At 33.3% G+C, this 21,970-nt stretch overlaps 1 protein-coding gene across 1 annotated transcript; it reads right to left on the bottom strand.

The window, feature by feature from the left end:
* Window positions 1-8,807: 8,807 nt before the first annotated feature.
* On the bottom strand, window positions 8,808-20,462 carry LOC123667162 (serine hydrolase-like protein). The gene is made up of 5 exons (XM_045601131.1): window positions 20,266-20,462; window positions 16,602-16,763; window positions 12,993-13,100; window positions 10,042-10,318; window positions 8,808-9,134 (listed from the first exon to the last, which is right to left on the bottom strand). Exons 1-5 carry the CDS (start codon window positions 20,315-20,317, stop codon window positions 8,822-8,824), a joined length of 912 nt encoding a protein of 303 aa, XP_045457087.1. The 5' UTR covers window positions 20,318-20,462; the 3' UTR covers window positions 8,808-8,821.
* Window positions 20,463-21,970: the final 1,508 nt, after the last annotated feature.

Genomic DNA, 21,970 nt, shown 5'->3' with positions numbered 1-21,970 from the left:
TACTTTGATTATATGTACACCGATTACTTACATATTTCTTATTCGATTTGCGCGATATTTTTTTTTTTTGTTCGATGTGGAATAGTTACCAGTTGCGCCTATAAAAATTTGATTTAGTTTGACCCAGTAGTTTTCAGTTTCTGAGTATTTTTGTTCACTTAGACGATGTAATTTTTACGATTCTTTGTGTACGGCCTTTTTAAGCGAATATTATACTAAAAAAAATTAAAAAAAACACGTTTAAAAATCGAATACAAAAACTAAAAAGCAAAAATAACTTAATAAAGATTAATAAGAATTAATTTGAAACACGTCTTCTTATGCAATACTACTTAGCCTTTAATCAAATATTATTGCATATTTTCATTCTGGCGAAACCGCGGGCATAGAACAGATTTATAATAAGGTACCATTATAGTAATCGATTTTTAGTAGTGTTTAAATTTATCAATAACGAACAGAGAAAAAAATCAAATTTTCCCTTTTGATAGTATTATTAAACTATATATTTTACTGTATACGCTTCAGCCTAATATCCCACAGCTGGGCATAGGCCCCTTTCCCCATGTAGAGGATCAGAACTTAATCTACCACGCTGCTCCAATGCGGGTTAGCGGATATATTCCCTACTATAAGTAATATAACAATCGGAATCGACAGCTTAACGTGCTCTTCGAGGCACGGTGGGGAGACTTACCTGGACAGACATTCAAACCGGAAAGAAATATTTGTACAAATACAAATATTCAGCCCCAGCGGGAATCGAACACCCAAACCGTCAGTGTTATAGGCGACTACTCGCAACCACTACACCAGAGCGGTTGTGTACAAGTAGCAAGAAAAGATTATTATTGCAATATGTATTAAAACAGCTTATCGGGCACGTACAGACATTTCAGTATTTTTGTTACAACACAATTATGTTATTTTTTGTAGAAATATAATTTTATAATATACAATAAGGTAATAAATATATTTTTTTTTGTATAAATTACGACCGCGTTGGCGCAGCGGCTACAGCCATGGATTGTACCTGTTGCGCTGGCGGTTGCGGGTTCGATCTCCACATATGACAAACATCTGTATTGGCCATACAGGTGTGATATCGTCCATCTCAGAATCAACAGCCACAACACGAGCCATATTGCTCTTTTGTAGTTGAAAATCCTCTTCCTTAAGGAAAAAATCTCATAATACATAGACAAATGCAGGCCAAATTCTCATACAGGGTTATGAGAGTCTATGAGATCTGAGTGCCTAGTGCGAGTTTTGTTTAATCCGTCTCGCAATAAACCGGCGTTAATTTTAACTTCATTTTGTATGGGAAATTCGGGATTTCAACCTAGTTCTCGCGTTTGCCGCTAGATGACTCTGTATCGATTGTATCGTATACTATTCTTTATCGTCTAGGCTGCACTGTTTAAATTCCCATGCAAAATAATCGTCACGTATAAACGCGTTTCTGTCATGTTTCTGTGAATAAATTTCGCCCTAGGCACTCAGATAGATCCTTATAACTCGGTATTAGAATTTTGGTCTGCATTTGTCCATGTTTTATGAGATTTTTTTCCATAGGGTTCCTTGACAACGAAGAGGGGTTGACCTTTATGTCATTCTTTGATGTTCGCCATTTAAACCGCTGTTGCTTGGATATGTACACTCAAAAACACTGTATAGGTATTAAAATATGCGCTGGTAGCGATTTTAATGGTCTCAATTGACGCCTGACCAAATGTAAAGGCAATTGTGTCGTGAAGCGATATTGAACCTGATGCTTCGACATAATATATCGCATTTTTAATATTAGTAGGACTAGCTATAGTGAACTTCGTACTGAAATTTCGCACTTGATGGTATTGACATTTTAATTTTTATAAGCACTCTAATAACGTAATAATTTTTACAATAAAAAAAAAGCAATCAAGTTGAGAGCTCCTCCTTTTTGATGATGTTCAAGTAGTGGTGAACCACCACTTGACAAGTAGGTAGGTACTAGAATTTATTATATATTATTTATATTAAAATAAAAACTACGTTTTATTCTTAATCTGCTGTGTGGTTACGGCATTAAAGAATATAGCCACCCCCTCACTTCCCGTGGGTGTCGTAAGAGGCGACTAAGGGATAACACAGTTCCATTACCACCTTGGAACTTAAAAAGCCGACCGATGGCGGGATAACCCTTAGAATACTTGGGGTGTGATCTACCATCGATACCGAAGCCAGAAATATAGTTTTTTGAATTTTTGTCTGTTTGTCTGTATGTATGTCCGGGATAAACTCAAAAAGTACCGCATGGATTTACTTCAAATTTGGCACGAATATTATTAGGAAGTCGGGTCAACATATAGGCTACATATTATCATGCTATCACTAACCGGAACGAGCAGTGAACCTTTATTTCCTCAACGCATTCTGTAACAACGTGTAGGGGAGAGTTGGATAATACCGCGCGGTTGATAATTCCGCGCGTTAGTGTAATTCAAAAACTATCCACTAGTTCTGCGATGCAGTGCGTATACATCAAAGCCGGACATGCCTACATCCTTTCCTGCGCACCGCCATTACGGTCCGCGCACCGACGGAGATACAACGAGCTGTAGATGTTTTTTTCGACACTCCTTATAATTTTTCGTGCACTTTCGAAAAGAGGTAAGTAATACTGTATTTATATTGTAATACTTTGATATTATACATTTTTAATGCTTGTATACTCTAGAATGAACGTCAGAATACGTTTTTACGTACTGTAATATTTTCCATATAATTTTGAGGTTAAAAAATAAAATGATCAAGTTTGATAATTCCGCGCTGGGGGCACGGTATTATCAGTCGAGAGCGCGAAATTGTAAACTATGAAAAGTATATTTTATTTACATTAACTTGTTTTTACCTCGACAAAAGAGTTATGTTTGATGTGTCTGTATGTGCTTCTGTTTGTGGCATTTTATATCCTAAGCGAAAAAATCGATTTTAACGAAATTTGAGTAATTTATTGAGTTTAAGATAAACAATCGTGTGTGATATCGATTGTTGTGATTAATATGACTTTTTTGATGAAAATACATGTTACATAATAAATAAATATAATACCTACACACAAGTTAAAATAATCTAGCTTTATATATTATTTTTCCGTTTTAGATGGACCAGTCTGTGCCAAAGAAAAAGAAGAAGGTATGGAACCCAGAAAATATGAAGGCTGCACTTGAGGCTATACGAAACGGAAGTAAAATAAAGACAGCTGCTAGAAACTTCAGTATCCCTGAATCAACAATTAGGGATCGACTTAAGTTGGGAGACAATTATGACCCCCCCATGGGGAGAAAGGCCACATTTACAAAAGAAGAAGAGAAAGAAATGGTCTCATTTATTAATGTGATGGCAAAGAAGTTTTATGGAATAACTCAGCAACAGTTGCGTAAATTGGCATACGACTTTGCCGTTGCCAAAAATATTAAAAATATTTTTTCGTCAGAGAAAAGGATGGCTGGAAAATGTTGGGTGTATTCCTTTTTGAAAAGAAATCCCGGAATTTCTTTAAGGCTACCCGAGCCAACAAGCCTAAACAGGGTTTCGGGATTTAATAAATCCGAAATAGACATTTTTTTCACTAACCTGGAGACACTTATGTCACAGCATAATTTACCAGCCAATCGAATCTTTAATGTTGATGAGACTGGCATCAGCAACGTACAAAAGCAAGGTAAAATTTATGCCCCAACAGGACTTAAGCAAGTTGGAAAGGCTACAAGTGCAGAACGTGGCCAGAACGTCACAGTTGTATGTGCATTTAGCGCAACAGGAATATATGTTCCTCCGATGTTTATTTATCCACGACAGAGAATTAAATCTTCCCTGAAAATTGGTGGCCCACCGAGAGCACTCTATGAATGCTCTAAATCTGGGTGGATAAACGAAGAGCTTTTCACGAAATGGTTGCACCATTTTGCTAAAAATATTGGGGCTCATAAGCAAAATCCAGCGCTCCTTATCCTAGACAATCATTGCAGTCATCAATCGCTCGACGCATATGAATTTTATCGCGAAAATAAAATCCATCTCCTGTCTCTGCCACCTCATACATCACATAAGATGCAACCACTCGATATAACACTTTACGGCCCATTAAAATCCGCGTATTCTCGCGAGTGTGATTTATTTATGAAAATGCACCCATTTGAAAAAATTACACATGACCACTTAGCTTCAATTTTTAATAAAGATTATACTTGAGTGGTTACAATGTAAAAAGACGTCAAGGGATTTAAAGTGACGGGGATATATCCGTTAAATCCCCATATTTTCGACGATGACAATATTTTAACTGCTGATCCTATCGTTGAAGAAGCATCCAGGCAAGTTAGTCAATCAGGTGTCGAAAAGAAGTTTATAGAACTAGCAATTGGCCATGACAAATCCACTTATAGTCTACCATCATCACCATCAATTTTAGACCAGTCCATCGAAATTAGATCTCATACTCCCCAAGGACAAACTGACCAGAATCTTGTTAACATGTTTGCTGAAGAAACAGCATCAGGCATACCATTTAACAGCAATAGAAATGAAAACACGCCTTTCGCTGCTTTAAGTAAAGATATTAGAAAATATATCTGAGCCGAGCACTTCACGAAGTATTTTAGAAGAGTTGAGCCCTATACCACAAAAGAAAATAAAAATACAGAAACGTGTTAAAAAACTGCACTCTATTGTGCTCACATCAACACCATTAAAGGAGCAGTTAGAGGAAAAAGAACGAAAACGACAAATGAAGAGAGCAAAAGAAAAGAACGCTGCAGAGAAGATAGCTAAAGAAAATAAACAAAGTAAAGGAAAGTCTGTCAAGAGAATATTTTTGAACAGTAGCGAAAGTAGTAAGGATGAAGATAATAATATGAAAAGCAAGAAGAAAAAGGTCAGGCAAGGAAAAAAGAAAGGCAAAGGAAAGTCTAAGAGATGTATCGACAGCAGCAGTGAAGATAGTATGGATGATGTGCCCCTAACTCATCTTTGCGATGATGATGAAGATGACGACATAGAGAATCGTGATATTTGCGCCGTATGTCAAGAATTTGGTCGTAATGGAGAAATGTGGTTCCCTTGTTGTAGATGCTCGAATTGGATACATAAGGCATGTAGCGGAAAAGATTCTGCCAAAGATTTTTTATGTGATTTTTGTTGTGATTAATATAACTTGCTGTCTGATATTTAATTGATATTAGGTATATTTTTGAGACTGACTAGTCCATATATAATTCAAAGATTTACTAAGACTTCTAGTTATAAAAAAAAAAATATTTACTTTTTGTTGTTATAAAGAATTTAAGGTTTTGTTAATACTTATCGCGTGATACTTAATATACTGATTTGAAAAAGATTTGGGTCTCCCTATCTTCACGCAAGAAAATTACTTAGAATGGTATTCATTTTTTTTTTTTATTTTTTACTTTTATTACTTACCCATTTTTGTGAAATTAATGTGGGCACGATTTTGTCAACCCTGGGCACGATATTATCAGACCAGTTTGACAATACCGCGTCTTTACTTTTTTTTGTAAATTGACAGTAATTACTTTTTGTTTATATTTTGGAAGTTTTTGTTATACGGCATGTGTATCTGAATAAATGTCCTACAAATTACTCAATTTTGTTTCTTTTAATATCATACAGTTTCCTAATTATAGGTCCAAGTCCTTAGGGGCACGGTATTATCCAACTCTCCCCTAATCTAACGACGCATATTTGAATGTTGTTATTATTATGTTAATCACCATGCTATATAAGCTAGCTTCACACTATAAAAATCACGCAATATAAGTAACTAGCCGATAAACATAATTAAATGAATATAAGTAGACAAGACAATTTTAAAGCAGCGCCATCTGTGAGATTTTTCTGTAGATATGAAATGTAAAGAAGAAACGGGTAAATGAATGTTATTTTAAAAGGTATAATCGTAGGTATTTTTGGTGCTGTATAGCGTTCACGCAGACAACGTCGCGGGCAGCAGCTAGTATTATACCTAATTGTCTTTGGTCTGGGAAATCATAAAGTTAATTTCTTGATTAGATAGAGAAGGCCATATCTTTTGACTGGGTGGACCGGTTTTGTGTTGAAGGTGGTAGTTGAACTTTGTTATCCCTTACTCCCTTAGTCGATTCTTACGACACCCACGGGTAGAGGGGGTGGCTAAATTCTAGACTGTCGTAGCCACATGCAAGGTATGTATTTTTGTATACCTTATACTTTAAAATTTCAACAACTATCTTAAAGTTCGACATAGGTACCTAATTTTTTCCGTTTTCAATGACAACGTCGAAAAAACTAGAAGAATTAAAACTCACGTGATAACAATCAATTGAAAATCTAATGAGAAAGTATTATAAAATGACAACAGAATTACAAAAAATCACAGCAGGAAACATCTTGCTCAACTTTGATGAGCGCCAAACTGGGAATAACCTCAGTCTAACTGAAGATCACAGCTAAAAAGTGGCCGCAACGCTTACTTCTGGAGTTGTAGGCGTTCATAAGTTACGGTAATCGTTAACCAACAGGCAGACCGTATGCTTTTTTGACACCATAATTTTTGACACCATAGTACAAATAAGACAATTGTCTTACTTACATAGTATAAAACAAAGTCCCTTCCCGCTGTCTGTATGCTTAGTTCTTTAAAACTACGCAACGGATTTTTATGCGGTTTTCTTCAGTAAAAAGAGTGATTCCAGAGGAAGGTTTATATGTACAATACATTCATAATATAGTAGAGGAACACTGATAGTTTTTGCTACCGTGTGAAGCCGGGACGGGTCGCCTAGTATTTGTATAAAAAAGACATTTGAAATAAGTCATAACAACAAAAGATGGTTTTAACTTTTTTATTACAACCAATAATTCATTTCCCTTCACGTTACAAAAACACCATGAAATAAAGAACAAATTGATATCCGATAACAAGAATAAAACTAAATTTAAAATTACATACAAACAATGTTTTATATTGCTTCCGCTACAGACTGACTACCCGCAGGAACTTTTTTTTTACAGAACTACCCTAATATTTTAAACAAGAATTAATAATATTGGATGGCATTTGAGGAGGTAGAACAACAAATCGACCTCCTTTTTAATTAAAGTCTACTAGAGCACAGCCTTTTCTTATTGAAAATTTGTAAATTTTTATAAAAAGTATATTTCTTTTTTATATAAAAGATAGATAATACCATTATACCATAAATGTCATAAAAATCTATAAAAAAGAATTAAAAATAGTAAAAATAAATAATCAAAATAGATGCTTTAGACTCCTCCTAAGCCCTTCCTTATGTCACCCATGTCCCTTCTTTATAAAAAAAAAGTGCGTCCGTACAAATTACACACGTCAGAATAGAAACTTCTTTGGCAAAACTAATTTTTAAGTCTCGTTTATATTTATACAAACCTAAAGCCTTAGATTTTCGTTCCAGCGCCATCTAGTTAGTTTGCAATGTAATACTATCGATATTAATGTAACAGCCTTTGTAGTTCCTACAGTACACGCTAGGTGGATCTACTTACCAAAAACAACATTAACTGTTGTTCGACAAACACGTTGCCGTTTCATCAAAACGTTGCACGTTTCATTGGTAAAAAATTTACCCTCATGCGCCTAAAAATGTTTGACTTCAAAAAAAAAAAAATTAAGTTTTAACTTATTTTACGACAATTATATATTTTAGGTTTATACAGCAATATTATTTGACTATTGTTGCTTAACGGCGAACACTCAACTGATCTCCACACAAAAGGGTTCTCTGTACCTCTACTCTCTCGTATATATTTCCAAGAACATTTTGTGACAGTCAAATTTTTAATATAATTCTGCATTCATTTAAAAAAAAGTTTTATTATTTTATACTTGACAGTTATGTTTTCAACATAATAAAGGGGGGTGATAGACGAGCGAATAAGGTCGCGAACTTGTGGCTCGACGACCTTTTTCGCTGGTATGTCACCCTAAGTACGCGTACTTTAAAACCGCCAAGTTCGTTGGGGATCCGAAAATTTGAAATTTTGCTCGTAACCCGCCTTCGCTCGTACAAGTGGCAGCACTGCGAGCCGCAAGCCGCCATTTGTAACGAGATCGAAGATCAACATGAGTAGGTATCAAGTACTTTTGTGTTTCTACTCGATACCTAGAAGTATCGATACTTTTATGATTACGATACTTTTTTTTCGATACTACTCATGTATAGTACATTATCGATACTTTGTATTCGATACCGTGTCCCTATTCACGTGTGTCAGCAACGTCGAGCCGAGAAGTTCGCGATATTGAAAACCACGTACTTTAATTTCGCACGTTTATCACTCCCTTAAGGGTCTACACTACCTCAGGTCGAATTCAGATTTCACCCGTACTAAATACACATGAGAAATGAGAGCGCTTGGTTGTTCATCGCGCGAATTATATGTATTTTCTCCCCACAAACATTATCAATAGTTATTTTTTAAAAAACGCAACATATAAAATGTTCTTCATACTTATTTCAATTACTATCCTTAATCTCAAGTCCATAACTTCTATATTTACTGAGATATTGTGGTTTTAATACAAAAATAGAGGTAACTTTGCGATTTTTTTGTATCGAGAAAATTTTATGGAATCGTGTTTTCGAAACATATGAAAGATAGTTTATATAGTGAACTTTACCATACATAAATTTCAAACTTAAATATTCAGTAGTTTGGAAGATATGGACATCCTGCCGAGTGGAAAATAAGCAATTTGAGGTAGCATACACTCTTAAGCGTTGCATTCACAAAAGAGTCTTCACTATAACTTAGATTTTGTTTTCGTGAAATCTCGCTTTAAAAATTCACACACATCCTCTCCGATGAGTTCCGGATTCAAGAAATGGAGATCATGCCCCCCCTCAACGTGGACTATGAAGAAGTTCTTGACATTTCTCGATACTTTCCTTACAATTTCATCAGCTACCAGTCTCTCCTTCGTGACTTCGTACCTCTTGTTCTGATCTGCGATTATATACAGCGTTGGCGGTGAACTTTTAGTAAATAATTCGTAGCAATACTCCGGTGTGTAGTTCATTAGCGCATAATTGTGTAGTCGTCTGTCCCACGACAATCTGAAAATTTAAGTGATTACATTTCAAGATTTACAGATGTAGAGTTCCTTGGTGATTCATTCCCGCAGTATCAACATTTTAATCAGTTGTAGCATTTACTATATTTCACTTTTAAAAAAACTAACATAATTATAATTTGTAAAATGATGATTCAAAGGTTTTATTTATTTATTTATTTATTCTTAATGTACACCAAAATACAGACACATATAAAGAAAGATAAAGATAGATAGGTTTTAGAGCATTGAATAAAGACATTTTTTTTTTATTAATAACAAAAAGTTACTTCATATAATTAAATTAAGAAACTACTAATGTAATCTATAACTAGCAATATCCGTGCGAATAATTCGCACTAAATAAGTAAAAAATTTACTGACCGTCAATCATGTTGACATTGTTTCAAAATTAAAGCCGTCATATATATATATATATATATATATATATATATATAATTTTAATAATTAATTAATTTACAAAAACAAAAGCAAAAATATATTTTTTAGTTTTGGATGCCGGTAGAGCAAGTAATTATCTATAAAATGATATATAATTTATGTGCAGTAATTGTGAGGTTTTTTCTAAAAAGGGAGGCAAACATCTTAACCTTAGCGTATTAATATATATGACAATCAATACAATCTTGGACGACGCGTTAGCGCAGCGGTCACAGCACTGGCTGTTGCGCTGGCGGTCGCGGGTTCGATCACCGCTCACTACACACATATGTATTGGTCATATAGATGTTTATCGTGGTCTGGGCGTTTGTGCTCGTGTGTTGTGCATGTTTCCGTGCCAGGACATAAAAAAATCCTACTGGGGGCTGAGTGTGAAAATGACAATTAAAAAGTCCTTTAAAACCTTAAATAAAGATTGAAAAAGAATTTTAATCAATTTGATTACTTACCTATACTGATCTTCACCAACTTTCCTAAGATTTCGAGACAATATAACTTGAGCCTGCTTCTTTGTCATGCCCCTCGCTCTCATTACCGCTTGCAAAGCCTCCGACATTGTGTAGACACGGTTGTGTGAGTTTATCTTTGTATAATTATTATAATAACCCTCATACGACGAGTACAGTTTACTCAAATCAAGTGTTACTAGATACTGGAGGGCTGGACCTGGGTCTAATAATACCATTTTCTTTATTTGTCCTGGATAAAGAGCGTTGTAGAATAGCGCTGAAATGATACATACGAGAGGGATTAAATTAAACCAGATATACTAGACACTATTTATAAGATATATCTATACTAATATTGTAAAGCTGAAGAGTTTGTTTGTTTGTTTGTTTGTTTGAACGTGCTAATCTCAGCAACTACTGGTCCGATTTGAAAAATTCTTTCAGTGTTAGATAGCCCATTTATCGAGGAAGGCTATAGGCTATATATCATAACGCTAAGACCAATAGGAGCGGAGCATCAATAAAGAATGTTTCAAAATCGGGTTTTTCCTTTTGAGAGCTTCCGCTGCGTGCCCTGCGTAAACAGTAAAAGTTTTGCAAAAATCATGTATGACAGAATTGTTACTATTCCACGCGGACGAAGTCGCAGGCAAAACCTATATAAGATATACAAAATTAGCGAAACGGGCTGACTTCATCCCGCCCGGGATAGCAGCCAATTTTGAATACCAAATATTGATTTCTTCACAAAGCGACAACAGCGCCAACTAGCGAGTCCAATTGTTTTCTAGTGTTGTTTAATTATAATGAATCCAATTTTTTTATCCACAAACCCGTTGAAATATACACACGAAACTTCAAGCGAATCAGTCCAATCGCTTAAGAAGAGTTTGGTGACAAGCACACGTACAGAAGCATCAATAAATAAATATCATATAACATACACACACGACCGTCTGTTCCTACGGCAAACGTCTAACAATATAGGTAACAGCCGACTGATAGGTATAGCTAAATTTAATAATACAAATATTACACCCAGGCACAGGCGGGAATCGAACCCGCAACCCGCGGATCAAAAATCAGGGCCACTACAAATTACGCCAACGGGACAGTCAAAATCAAAATTACACAATATATTAAGATATCAGTCAAATAGATGCTGTGTGGCTACGGCACTAAAGAATTTAGCCCCCCCCCCTCTCTTCCCGTGGGTGTCGTAAGAGGCGACTAAGGGATAACAAGGTTCCACAACCACCTTGGAACTTAAGAAGCCGACCGGTGGCGGGATAACCATCCAACTGCTGGCTTTGAAATACACAGGCCGAAGACGGGCAGCAGCGTCTTCGGTGCGACAAAACCAGTACTGCGGTCACCAACCCGCCTGCCCAGCGTGGTGACTATGGGCAAAACACATGAGTTCACGTTATTTTTGGCGTCAACTTGTGGAGGCCTATGTCCAGCAGTGGACTGTATAGGCTGTAATGATTGAGTCAAATAGAACCAGTAGTTTAGGCATAAGTTTTGTATAAATAAATAATAAATATGTAGTCCAATGTAGTCTTATTTGCGTTAAGAATGTTCGTCATTGTTGTCCCTTAGCACCATCCCTTGAGACCCTTGACCAAGCACCTGTCTGAACCTACTTTAACTGGTCAATTTGTTGAACACGCCATTCTAATGCCAAGTGACAGCGATGACACACAATTTTGCTTAACGCGAATAGTACTATAACAAAATTTATTAGACTCTAAAATAAAAATATTACATCGAACAATATTGTTTGTTAACTAGCTGTGCCCGCGACTTCGCCCGCGTGGAATTTAACAAAAATGTTATTGGTCAGTTCGCACAGTTCTAAAATAAATAAATTTCAAAAATAGAAGTAGCCTAAAGTACTCCCTACTAAATCAGCTGTCTGTCAGTGAACGTCCCGTCAAAATCAATCCAGCCATTTCAGAGATTAGCCGGAACAAACAGACAGACAAAAATTATAAAAAATATCATTTTGGTGTATGTACCGTGCATACGTTCCATATGCATTTAGTAAAAAGCAGTTATTTTAATATTACAAACAGACACTCTAATTTTATTTATTTGTATAGATATATCTCTGGTGTGTTCTTTTAAATTTCTTTTAAGTATGTCATTGTTATTGTCGTTGCAGTCGATCGGAACATGCGTGTTACATTTCAGTATTTTAAATAATAATAATAATAATTTTCTTTATCGTACACCATTAAAAGATACAAAAAATAGTACCTACAATTAGAGTAAGTTGTACAAAGGCGGTCTTATCGCTAAAAGAGCGATATCTTCCTTTGGGTATAGGACAGGGAATAGAAAAACGGTTGGGAAATGTACAAATATATTTTTTATAAATTAAAATAAATTACAATATAATATAAAATCATACACATATACATACATACATACCATATACAAACATATATTCATACACATGAATACATAAACATATAGATATATTGTTTTCTAGTGTCTACACGAATTTCACTATTTATACTCACTCATATAGATATACATAAAATATATAGAAATAAATAAAATTGGAATGTTTGTTTGTAATATTAAAATAACCACTTTTAGTAAATACACATGTATGTATACACGGTACATATACCAAAATAACATTTTTCACAATTTTTTGTGTGTCTGTCTGTCTGTTCTCTCTGAAACGGCTGGACCGATTTTCATGGAACTTTCACTGATAGATAGCTGATGTAATAAGAAGTAACTTAAGCCATTTTTATTTTAGGAATTTATTTTATTTTATAACTGCGAACTGAACAATACATTTTTCGTTACATTCCATAGGGATGAAGTCACGGGCACAGCTGGTATATAAATACATACAATTCATACACATTTATATCAACCAAAGGTAAAAAGACAATCATATTATATAGACTATATGAAATTTCTCAACTTACTATGTGCAGCGCCCATTGAGTGTCCGATACATTTAAACTCTTCCCATTTCAAATGTTTTATTGTTATATCAATAACAAAAACACCGAAAAATCTTGTCAACGCTGTGCCTGAAATTATAATTAAAAATTTTAAGTTAATAAACTTAGTCCAGACCTGGGCAAAATGTAATCAGAGTAATACAACTTATAATTTTCATACAATTTTTATCTGGGTTATCTGGATCCAGAATTGTTATACCGAATGCTAGAAATTTCTACAGAGCTAGAATGTTAAACACCATTATACCTGCATTTGTTAATGAACTTCCCGGAGACCTACAAAAGTTGTACCTGGCCAAACGCAAATATAGAAGATCACTAAAGAACATTTATTGAAATTTTTAAGCGTTTAATAGTCACAAAACTTTGCTAATTATGTTATATGATAATATGGTATGCGACGCGGCTGTTTGTCCGGATAATCTCTTATAAGTTTTCGTGGCAGGTTTATGAATAAATGTTAAGTATGTGTTTTTTGTATTTTTGAACAAATAAAAAAAGATAAAAACAAAAATATTATAAAAGTTGTATGAAACATTTGAATTCAAACACACAACAGTTCACAATAGCTTCCCATACAAATCATCGTTTTTTTATTTGCAATTTTCAGCAGCGGAGCAAGGATTACGATTCTAGTCTGTAATCATGAATACAGATTACAAAAAGTAATTTAAAAAGTAATCATATTTGGTGACTAATGATTACTACTCTGTAATAGGAATTTTGATTACTTTTTCTGACTGAGACCAACAGTGAGAATTTTGATATATTTTTTTTTTCACAATAATAATCTTTATCTTTGTAATCAGTCTCATATATTGCAATCATATTTGTGTTTCTTTGCAAACGAAACAAGAAATGACTTCAATCACATCGACCAGTAAATACAAGGAGGCCGGTACCTACAGGAAGCAATAACGCAAAATTTTATTATCAACAAAGCGACTATCGCATATACACAGCACAGTATGTCATTGTTGAAACAAAGGAACCATTTTTTACGTCTTACCTCCGGAACAAAGCGTCTTTCATACGTTTATAGATTACGTAGAATTTGCCTTTGACCCTTACTAAGTAATTAATTTATTTCTGTTTAATTTTTTTTTAAACAAAACAGTCTAACAAAGTAACATTGTTGATGAATTTGAATTTGCGCGTTTAAACAAACTTTTCAGCTTTATAATGTTGGTAATTAGTATAGTTATTTACTTATTTATTATTTATTTAACACTTTATTGTACACCAAACAAATAAAATAAGCTAGCAACATTAGTTTTGTAGAAAAAAATATATAAAAAAGGCGGCCTTATTGCTTAAGAGCCATTTCACAATTTTACGCTCTGCAAGTTTAGGTAAATTTGGTTGCATCGCGCGAGTCGTACGAGCCGCGCGATCTTTGTGCTAGTACGTATAGTGTGACAACCAAAAGACCATCGTGATCATTTTCTGATGTATAATAAAAATTATAACTATGGTATAAAATGTTTTTTACATAATTAATTTGTTAAAAATTTCAAGTATGTTATATAACAACAGTCAATAAATTTAAAATAAAATTAAAAAAATCAATTTTATGAAACAATTTTTTTAAATTGATTGAGTTTTTTCAGTTTACGAATGAATCTAATATTTACGATATGAATAAAAAAGCATTTAATGACATCGACACCGACAAACATATTAATTAACAAATAACAAGACAAACAGATTGAAATGCCTATTTGTATTGATAGTGTGAGAAAAGAAAATTAAATTATACATTTGTTTACAGAAATTATCATTATATTATTTTACAGTCTTTTTCGTAATATGTTTATTTTATTCATATTTTATTATGAAAGTATCAAATGCGTTTTATCCGCTATAACAACAGGCACTTGGCGCGTGTGAGCGAAAGAGACGGCTGCGCAGAATTTGGCGTGGACCTTACCTCTAAGAGCGCTAGCGCTCGACTGATTTACCGGGCTTGATGCGTGGCAATATATACTATCTTTTTATTATTTAATATAAAATGTATTAAAAATAATTACATCTTTTAATTATTTTTTTTGTATTCCTTAATGATGTAAGTTTACTTTGATGAAGATAGTTCGTTAAAATTTCTTAGTTTTCTAAGAGAAATATCGCATTTAAAATTGTACTTATTTGGACAATATTCGTAACTTTAAATTTTTTTTATCGTTTAATAGAGATACAAATGGAATAAAAATCTATGATAGTGGACAACAAAATTATATTCCACATATTATGATATTTTTTTTAAAATGGTTTCAACGTAGAGGTTATTGAAAAGTAGGACTTCAAAGTATACATTGCGACCGTTTACCCAGGGAGGAGGCTGATGAAAAGGTTAATAATTTTATACACATAATATAAATCAAAATTCTGATCTGACTATGGACTACAACAAAGGTTGCTCTATTATATTTCAAGAATATAAATTACATTATTGAATCCAACACTGAGATTAACGACGTCAAAATATTACAATTTCGCGGATTGTTACCGATTTTTGTGAAATGGCTCTTAAGAGCAATCTCTTCCGAGCAACCTTAGGGCAAAGGAGATGGTATATTGACGGTGTAGGCGTAGAGTATAATTTTATAAAAAAATAATAGGAAGCAACTCAATAAATAGACATACATACTTACATAGATAGTTTGTTTATATACATACAAACACACACATACACACAGACACACATACATACATACACATACACACAAAAGTTACAATACATACTATATAACTAAGCTGCATACAAGTCACATACTAGATAACTAAGAAGTTTTTAAACAAGATTAATAGTGACAGAAGAAGATAATCATAAGACTGGAAACCTAAAGCAAAGGAGTTATAGACAAATAAAAAAAAAATAAAAAAAAAAAAACGAGTGTGCTTTCTACTTTTTGTGAGTGTGACCACACGACTGAAGTAAAAATTCTTTAGCAATAGGCCTGCACAATACGCCTGCACTGTGTCTTTATATACGAAACGTAACTGGCTATGAGAGAAAGAGAGAAAGAAATTAACACATGCAAATTGTTTGGAAATAGGTTACTTTGATAATTTATAATCTTATATATCAACTAGCTAATCCCGCAAACGTTGTTTTAACATATATGTTATTAACTCCCTTAAAAAAAAATAAGTATAGGTCCTAGTATAATATAATATTATATTAATTGATTGCTAATAGTCAATCGGAGTTACAATAATCATGATTATTTTACTCTGAGTAATTAACTGAGGTCGGGCACGGCAGGAAAATTCCTTCTCAAAATATGGAGCAGCCCGACTGGGGGAGGTACCCCGACCTTACAGAAGATCACAGCTAAATAATACTGCTTTCAAGCAGTGTTGTGTTTCCTGTAGGTGAGCAAGGTGACTAGAGCTTCTGGGGGGAAGTGGGGGTTAGAGTCGGCAACGCGCTTGCGATGCTTCTGGTGTTGCAGGCGTCTATAAGCTACGGTATTCTCTTACCATCAGGTGAGCCGTACGCTTATTTGCCGACCTAGTTGTATACTAAAAAAGTAAACTCTAACAATATAAATACTCATAGATTCTTACCGATTGGATACTGATCAGATTTCCCATGACCCGGCATGTCGAGTCCAACATAATAATGATCATCAGGTAGGTATTCTAATAAGGGCAGGAATGTGGCCGCGCTGTCCTGACGACCGTGAACCAGCAGTACTGGTGCACCATTTTCGTTACCCCAAGATATTACTGGAAATCATTAAAATTTAAAATAATTTAAAGCCTTAAAACCCTTGGCTTTATAATCCGCAATTGTAAAGATTTCAAAAACGCCCAGACAAAAATTACTATTTACTCAGCCCTAGTTCGTAGCAACTTGGAGTATGGTAGTGTCGTGTGGAATCCTTATTACGATATCTACTGTAAAAGAATTGAAAAGGTAAAGAAAAGATTCCTACAGCACCTCTCCTTTTATCAGGATATACCTAGGCCGCTCAATAGTTACGAGGAAAAACTAAAGTATCTTAAATTTCCACCACTTGTGAATCGAAGACGTCTCCACGATCTTGTGTTTCTGCACAAGTTGGTGAATGGTGTCATTGACATTTCTTACTTATTAAATAAATTAAACTGTCATGCCTCTTCAAGATCAGCAAGACCATCTTCATTTACTTCTTTTGTAAAAAAATTCACCCATACTCGTCAGGGACGCCATTCACCAATTAACAGGCTGATGATGAGTTTTAATTCGTTTTACAAATCGAATTGCAGAAAAAACATTGAAAAAAAGGTAAAACAATGGTTTCTAATGTTTCTATTGACATTTTTTCGAGTAACTTATCAATATTTAAATATATAATTGCTGATGATTTTTTGCATGACATAGTTCATTAACGTTTTTTTTTTTTTTTTATTCTCTAATTATTATATATCATTTTTTTTTTTAATTTATATAAATAGATTTTCAATTATCAATTTTAGATTATACTATTTAGTTTTAAAATAACTGCAATTTAATCATTAATGTTAATTTAATTTTATAATCAAATCATATCAAATTGTTTTTCATTTCAACTGTATGGTCAATTGATCGGGACTTTATTGAACTATGTTGGAATTTATTTTTAATGTATTTTAATTAATATTGTTTGTTATAATAATCTTTATATATGTGCTTAAATTAATAGAATGAGTGTAACACCTATAATTAAGATAATGCTTACTTTTTAAGATACTTTGTTTATGATTATATCTGTCTATTATCAGTGTCTATCTTGTTGGTGTTAAATAAATAAATAAATAAATTTGATTGAGGATTTCCTGCTAAGAATATGGAGCAGCCCGACTGGGGTAGTACCTCAACCTTACAGAAGATCACAGCTAAATACACTGTTCACGAGTATTGTTGTGTTCCTGGGATGAGTACGGTGGCTAGAGCTCCTGGGAAGGCTCGGGAGTAGGGTCTACTCTTATTTGCCACATTGTTCATAAATAATTGTGTTTGCTCGCAAACGAAAAAAAAACCGACTTCAATTACATCGACGAGTAATACAACGTAGATCGACGAAAAAACAGTCAAGTAACAACGCATTATCAAAGATTACTCAAAAAGTAGTTATCAGATCTCGATGAAATTTAAATGTGACCACATGATAAACATCGGCTTTCGATTAAATTAAAAATCATTAAAATCGGTACACCTAATAAAAAGTTATTGCGGATTTTCAAGAAGTTCCCTCGATTTCTCTGAGATCCCATCATCAGATCGTGGTTTCCTTATCATAGTACTAAACTAGGGATATCTTCTTTCCAACAAAAAAAGAATTATCAAAATCGGTACACCTAGTAAAAAGTTATTGCGGATTTTCAAGAGTTTCCCTCGATTTCTCTAGGATTCCATCATCAGATCCTGGTTTCCTTATCATGGTACTAAACTTGGGATATCTCCTTTCTAACAAAAAAAGAATTATCAAAATCGGTGCATCCAGTAGAAAGTTATGCGGTATAATACAACGTAGGTCGACGAAAAAAGCGTCAAGTAAAAACGCATTATTAGATATAGCTCGAAAAGTAGTTGTTAGATCTCAAATAAATTTAAATGGGACCAATTGGCACACACCACCTTTCGATTAAAAGAAAATTTATCGAAATCGCTCCACCCAGTAAAAAGTTCTGATGTAACATACATAAAAAAAAAAAAAAAAAAATATACAGTCGAATTGAGAACCTCCTCCTTTTTTGGAAGTCGGTTAAAAATAAGACAATGTTGCAAATATCAGATTAGCATATTATATAAAGTAGTCATTTACTACATACAAGTTTGTATATAAGTGCAATTTTGTAATTTATTCTTAGTTCAATATAAAATATTTATTATCTATAAAAAACGTTATTAAAAAATTATTGTTTCAGTGTGTTGTTTCTGAGAGCTTCAATATTATATATATTTACTAGCTCACCCTGCAAATGTTATTTTACCATATATTTTTTCAGACCTACCCCATAGGCACACAAAACTTCATAAAAATCGGTCCAGCTGTTTCGGAGAAGTATGGTGACTAACATTGTGACATGAGAATGTTATATATAAGATGTTAACTGTAATGGACATTTTTGATATCTGTGTGCTGAAGAAATTTGTAAATGTATGGCTAAATAAAGAATTTATCTGTCTAATAGCTCTAATTGCCGCTGATAAAACCTACGCTGCAAATGCAACTTTAATTTCCATCCAGAGATATATCTAGACCAATATTTTTTTCTAGTCTGGGTATGTGTTTCAATTGAGATAGGGCACAGCAGAAATTTCCTGCTCAAAATATGTAGCAGCCCGACTGGGGTAGTACCTCGACCTTACAGAAGATCACAGCTAAATAATACTGTTTTCAAGTGTTCCTGTTGGGTGTGACCAGAGCTCCTGGGGGGATTGGGGATTGGGGATTGGGTTGGCAATGCGCTTGCGATGCTTCTGGTGTTGCAAGCGTCTATAAGCTATGGTAATCTCTTACCATCAGGTGAGCCGTAAGCTTGTTTGTCGACCTAGTGGTATAAAAAAAAAATGTGCACTTTTGGGTCTCTTTGTGCCTCAAACAGCATGTAAAGCTATCAGTCCTGGTTGGCATCCAAGACATCCGATGGCAATCATAACTCATTGTAATATACCAACCCGCAGTGCAAAGCGAGGTAGATTAAGTCTGGGCCCTTCTACATGAAGAAAGAATTACTGTGGGATACTACAAGCTGAATCAGCTAATTAATCAATTATATTCTAAGCATAGGTACTTTCTACATTATAACCTCATCACTGGTTTGCATTGTTCAATATTATTGTCAGTTCAAATTAAGAGTATAGGTATTTGTACAAAAGAAAACATTTTTACATACATAGTATAAAAGAATAACTTATACGTTTTTCTCTAGTCATCCTAATTTATTTGAAGTTAGAATCAGATTAGAACAGTCATTCGAAAAGTATATTTTTGAAACGATTACAGTGTATGGGGGAGAGTTATGGGTAATTCAATAATAAGTTAATACAAAAATATAAGCTGAAGCAATATTATTGATAGTTTTTTTTTTTTTTTTTTTTTAATTAAATACTTTTTAAAACTTAAGTCTCAAATGTCAACAGAATATGATAAGTTACAGGGCACAAATATTCAATTAACGATATTTGTAATAAAATATAAATAAATAAATCTGTTTTTAGTTTTGGTTAGTATAAATAAATTATTAATAAATAATAACTTACATGCAATTTTACCCCATGGTGCATCGAAAAACCACTCATTCAATAATCGCATTTTAGACTTTACTTTTAAGACACCTTTTTAGAATTTATAAGGATTTATTGCATTTATAATATAATTCGTTTTATAAATAGTAAAATTAACCGTCTATTTTTTTTGTAAAACAAATGTCACACTAAGCCCATGCACTAAACTAAACCTAAACCTAAACTATAAGCAAGTTACTTTACTCTTTGACCTAAACATAACAATTTGACAGTTCCGTATCGAATAGAGTAGGTTGACTTAGGGCCGTAGGCCGTAACATTTTAATAAAACAAAAATAAAACTAAAAATTATGTGGTGTCATGGGACACGGTCGGAACGAAGTTCCTTCGGATAGTATAGAAGCAACACAAAGAAAATGTTGAAATTTATTTATATTTTCTAGTTCTTGATTTATTTATTTTTTGTTGATTGGTTTTTAATTAAGAACATAAAAGTATTTAGAAATTTAGTATTTTAGATAATAACAAATACCGTAAAATAAAATAAATCAAACCAAATAATAATAATAATTCAAACTATTAAGTGAAATAAAAAAACATGTGTCTTTATTTATTTTTGTCGACAGTATAAAATTACATAAATAATTAAAAAAAAAAGTTTACTAGTAATATTTTAGTTTTACGAACGTCATATTAAACAGTCGTGTGTACCCGTATATTCAATGTACTCTGTGGTCGTGTGACTGATATTACGTCACTTTTTTACGCTTTTTTTAGTATATATCACATTTTTTCAGTTTGGTCGCCCAGCCAAATGTCAAGCCTGCCGTAAGAAACTTCGTTCTAAAATTACTTTTATTGTTCCTTCACATGTAAAAGTAAATTTTCTTTATTATACAGATGTTAATTTAATTATATCACTTGAAAAGTTGAAAGTTGAATTGAAGTATATTTATATTATTCTCGATTTGTCTATGAAAAATTTATATAATGAAAAAAATTATCGTTGTATATTATATACAACTATAATATTTTCATATTATCTATGGACTAGAAATTACCGTTTCACTTACGTTTGTGCCTAAAGCAGTGTTACCAACCCTACTGTTTTGATGCCCCCTTTTCTATTTCATTTCTAATTTTTACTGTTTTTCAATTAGCGTTCAGCGTCATCACTATGTGATATGTTTTGATGACCACTAAATAATTATACACAATGATACCAGATGGCAGGAAATTCCTGACCACTCTTATGTGATTGACATTCATATTTTATACACGGAGAAATCATGTACACAATTTTTACAAAATTATGTACAAAATTCTCCAAAATATATTTTTTGGATACTTCAAAACATTTCAAGCATGTACAAATGTTAAACCTTTGTGTTAACTGTATGAATTGCTGAAAAAACTTTTGTGCTTATTTGCAGCGCCACCGTGGAAAGATAATCTTCTGCTATAAATTATGAAAACTAAATTACGTATCAAAATATTAAACTTACACATTAAATCTTCAAATGAGTAGCAATCGGTTAAATCCTAAATAACTGATTGCAACTTATTTAAAGGAACAAAAAGGTACTAAAGAAAAAAAAACAATTTATGATTTTAAGAAGGAAATAAAAAAGTCTGTAAATTCTAAAGATTGAGGCAATTGAGGATGAAAGTAGAAAATAATGTTACTTTGGTTTTTGTTTTTATTTTATTGTGATCAAGA

Source organism: Melitaea cinxia, chromosome 27 (assembly GCF_905220565.1).
Source record: "Melitaea cinxia chromosome 27, ilMelCinx1.1, whole genome shotgun sequence".
NCBI lineage: Eukaryota > Metazoa > Arthropoda > Insecta > Lepidoptera > Nymphalidae > Melitaea > Melitaea cinxia.
This window is presented reverse-complemented; position numbering and strand designations above follow the sequence as displayed.